Source organism: Cebidichthys violaceus, unplaced genomic scaffold (genome assembly GCF_023349555.1).
Source record: "Cebidichthys violaceus isolate CVI_PGR_0920_01 unplaced genomic scaffold, fCebVio1.0.p SCAF_2, whole genome shotgun sequence".
Taxonomy (NCBI): domain Eukaryota; kingdom Metazoa; phylum Chordata; class Actinopteri; order Perciformes; family Stichaeidae; genus Cebidichthys; species Cebidichthys violaceus.
The window spans coordinates 100,670-105,000 of NW_027176372.1; the positions used below are offsets into that span (position 1 = coordinate 100,670).

The following is a 4,331-nucleotide window of genomic DNA, read 5'->3' on the forward strand; positions in this document are numbered from 1 at the left end:
CAACTGCAGAAGGGAAGAAACTGTTCTTGTGACGTGAGGTCTTGGTCCTGATGGACTTTGTGTCTCTTTGTGGTCATATTGCGTCTCTTTTTGTCTCTTTGCATCTCTTTGTGTCTCTTTTCGTCTCTTTGTGGTGGTTTGTCTCTTCAGACACACATAAGGACTTTCTCCTATGTGGGGAGGTTGGGGGGGACACTTACATTTTGTCTCATAATCAGTCCACGTCGACACAACCTTAGCATGTGGAGAAATCCACCTACTGTGCTACTGTTGCTCAGCTGTGATTGGACAATCACGGTTCAGGGGCGGGGTTAAGAGAACAATCTGTTACAGACAGGTCAGACACATTTCCTTTTATGATGAAGGAACTTTAAACGTTTCCATCATCGTCTGAATCACACTGTGGGAGGAACACACACACACACACACACACACACACACACACACACACACACACACACACACACACACATCTGGATGCCATCAGCGGAGGAGGGGAGTCGTCACCGGCGGCTCTGAGATCAGATAACACAAACAGACTGGTGAGCCTCACAGCACTGATAGTACTACTACAACCACAACTACCAGTGTACTACAAGAGTACTGCTGCTGAACTACAAGAGTACTGCTGCTGAACTACAAGAGTACTGCTGCAGTACTACAAGTGTACTGCTGCAGTACTACAAGAGTACTGCTGCTGTAATACAAGAGTACTCTTGCTGTAAAACCACAGGGCTGTTAGAGGAAGAGGAAGAGAACTGCCCTGTTGACGGAATCAGAAAAACTAAAAAAAAAAAAAAAAGGGTGTTGTAAGAACTGGAAGAAGGAAAACAAGAGAAGAAGAAGAAGAAGAAGAAGATGAGGCTCATTTTTGGGACTCTTGTCTTCATCTCTCTGCTGTCCTCCGTCTGCAGCGTCTCTCCAACTTCTCGTCCTGCAGACGATTGTTCCAGCATGGCCGTCCGTAAGTCTTCTTCTTCTGCTTCTTCTTCTTTTGAATGCATGAACAGGTCGAGACAGGTTTGATACCCAGCAGCCTGTTTCACATCAGGACATGTTTGGTTGAATTTAAACATAAAGAAAACCACTCAATGTGTGTGTGTGTGTGTGTGTGTGTGTGTGTGTGTGTGTGTGTGTGTGTGTGTGTGTGTTCTTGTTTTTTATATCTTTGAGATCTTTGAGAAGCTGAGTTTTAGTCCCTGGAAGTTTGTATGTTGAAGTGAGGACATTTTATTAAAGGTCTCTCCAGGTCTACAGACTGATGTGTTCTAGTCGCCTCCAGGTCTATAGACTGATGTGTGTTCTGGTCTCTGTAGGTCTACAGACTGATGTGTTCTAGTCTCTCCAGGTCTATAGACTGATGTGTTCTAGTTTCTCCAGGTCTATAGACTGATGTGTGTTCTGGTCTCTGTAGGTCTACAGACTGATGTGTTCTAGTCTCTCCAGGTCTATAGACTGATGTGTGTTCTGGTCTCTGTAGGTCTATAGACTGATGTGTTCTAGTCTCTCCAGGTCTATAGACTGATATGTTCTAGTCTCTCCAGGTCTATAGACTGATGTGTTCTAGTCTCTCCAGGTCTATAGACTGATGTGTGTTCTAGTCTCTCTAGGTCTACAGACTGATGTTTTCTGGTCTTTGTAGGTCTACAGACTGATATGTTGTAGTCTCTCCAGGTCTATAGACTGATGTGTTCTAGTCTCTCCAGGTCTATAGACTGATGTGTGTTCTGGTCTCTGTAGGTCTATAGACTGATGTGTTCTAGTCTCTCCAGGTCTATAGACTGATGTGTTCTAGTATCTCCAGGTCTATAGACTGATGTGTGTTCTGGTCTCTGTAGGTCTATAGACTGATGTGTGTTCTGGTCTCTGTAGGTCTATAGACTGATGTGTTCTAGTCTCTCCAGGTCTATAGACTGATATGTGTTCTAGTCTCTGTAGATCTACAGACTGATGTTTTCTGGTCTTTGTAGGTCTACAGACTGATGTGTTCTAGTCTCTCCAGGTCTACAGACTGATGTGTTCTGGTCTTTGCAGGTCTGCGGGCATTCCGGCTCAAGATAAACTGTAACTTCACAACTCTGAAGGAGAAGCAGCTGAAAGAGATCCAGGCTCCGACCACCAACCTCTACCTGCCGGTCCTCTACCTGGTGGCCTTCGTTGTGGGTCTCCCCTCCAACCTGCTGGCTCTGTGGGTTCTGGTCTTCAGGACAAAACCGCTGCCGTCCACCACACTGCTCATCAACCTCACCGCCGCCGACTCCCTGCTGCTGCTGGTGCTGCCGTTCCGCATTGTGTACCACTTCAGAGGGAACCACTGGGAGCTGGGCGAGCCCTTCTGCCGCGTGGTCATGGCCATGTTTTACGGCAACATGTACGGGTCGGCACTGTGTCTGGCGCTGGTGGCTCTGGACCGGTATATCGCTCTGGTTCACCCATTCGGCGCCAAGACGCTCCGCAGCCGGCGGACGTCTCTGTACATGACGGCCGCAGTGTGGACGGCGGTTGTGGCCGCCATGCTGCCGCTGCTGGCGACCCGGCAGACCTACACTCTGGACGAGCTGCAGATCACCACCTGTCACGACGCCCTGCCGGAGGAGGAGCAGGAGAACTACTTCCTGCCGTACTTCGCCACTTTGTTCACCTTCTGCTTCCTGCTGCCCCTCCTGGTAGTGCTGTACTGCCACGGCGCCGTGCTGCGCGCTCTGCTGGCCGAGGGGAAGCGGTACGGTCACGCCGTCAGGGTCACGGTGCTGGTGCTGCTGGTCTTCATCGTGTGTCTGCTGCCTAGCAACATCCTCCTCCTCCTCACCTACGCAGACAGCTCGCTGGACGGAGACGGCGAGGACCTCTACGTCCCCTACATGGTTAGTTTAGCGGTTAGCACCTTCAACAGCTGCATCGACCCCTTCATTTTCTACTTTGTGTCGGTGGAGTTCAGGCAGAAGGCCGGGGACACTCTGTGTTGCCGTAGTGATTCAGAGAACAGACGGGTTTCTCCTGGGAACAAGGTGTCGTACTCTTCATCATCATCATCATCAAAGGTCACCGTGCTGTCCACCTCCACTCGGTGTGGGACGTCAGAGACTACGTGAGGAGCTGCAGCTAACTACCATTTAGAGTTCAGATTCCTCTTTGGTCTATCAATAGTTAAAATGTCCAAAGTGTCTTTAAATGTCTTGTTTTGTCTGATCTTGATATGAAGGAAAAACTACTTTTTGAAGGAAAAACTACTTTAACGATTATCAAAATAGTTTATATATTTCTCCGTCATCATCACAGCTTAGATTAAAGTCTCTGCTCCTTTAAACCGAGAACATGAACTGATCCCTGACTTGATTCTGATCATAATCAGCTCATTTATTTACACATTAATAAAACCGAAGAAGGTATACTGCTCAAGTGTTTGTTGTATAAATACTCGGAAACAAATATTTAAGGGACAATATTGAATATTAAAATTAAACAACAATGAATTCTGAAACCATATTTTATTAAAACTTGTTAAAGTGTATAAAAACCTTTCCATTCATTTTAGATTTCAGCCCACAAGTGAAAGTGCAGCTTCTGCTGAGATCCTAAAAGGTAAAACAAGTGAGTCAAACAAATCGTCTTTTGAATTAAACTGTCCCAATTTAATTCAAGACGTTTGAGTTCAAATTAATGTCTCATTAAGTGTCAAAAATTGATTCATACTAATTTCTAATGTTTTTACTGATTCATTTGTTAAAAGTTTGTCTTGTGTTTAATGAAAAACTGATGTATATAAAAACGTAAAATTTTATGTTGATGAATGAAATATATATATATTTAATATTTCATATTACTAAACAGAAACTAAATGAATAAATGATAAAACGAATAAAGGATGACTCAATAAATGACTTCAATGACTGAAATGATTGAATGAGTTCAGGTAGAATCAGTGACTCACATCGTTCATCATTATTTAATTCATGGTTTGAAGTTCATCAGTTAACTTTAGTTTAAAAACGTTATTTTTTCTTTGAGTTTAAGAAGCAGCAGGTAGGTCTGTGCATCTCATATCATTCTAGATCAGTGTACTGATGAACATTCATTGATCTGAGGTTAACTTATTACGTAACATTTGTTGTTAGCCGACTTTAAATTGGTGGTCGTAGTTCTCTTCAGACCTGGTCTTCTTCTCTGTGGAGGTTTAATTTGAACCACGTTCTTTGTCTCCGTCTCTCTCTCTCTCTCTTTCATCTCTATCATCTCAGCCTCCCTTCTCTGCTGGGGTCATTATGGCACATTTACCAGTTTCAAAATGTCTTTAATTTTAACACCTTTTCTTTAAAAGTCTCTCAGTCTTA

General features: G+C 44.3%; 1 protein-coding gene across 1 annotated transcript; it reads left to right on the forward strand.

The window, feature by feature from the left end:
- Positions 1-370: 370 nt before the first annotated feature.
- Positions 371-3,858, forward strand: si:ch211-132p1.2 (proteinase-activated receptor 4). The gene is made up of 2 exons (XM_068714038.1): positions 371-964; positions 2,035-3,858. The coding sequence occupies exons 1-2, from the start codon at positions 859-861 to the stop codon at positions 3,090-3,092; spliced, it is 1,164 nt and encodes a 387-aa protein (XP_068570139.1). The 5' UTR covers positions 371-858; the 3' UTR covers positions 3,093-3,858.
- Positions 3,859-4,331: the final 473 nt, after the last annotated feature.

Excerpts from the sequence above, each read along its gene's own strand:
- si:ch211-132p1.2 (XM_068714038.1), top strand. The coding sequence starts at position 859 with ATGAGGCTCATTTTTGGGACTCTTGTCTTCATCTCTCTGCTGTCCTCC. Across the intron at positions 965-2,034 it reads TTGTTCCAGCATGGCCGTCC|GTCTGCGGGCATTCCGGCTC; the intron begins GTAAGTCTTCTT and ends TGGTCTTTGCAG.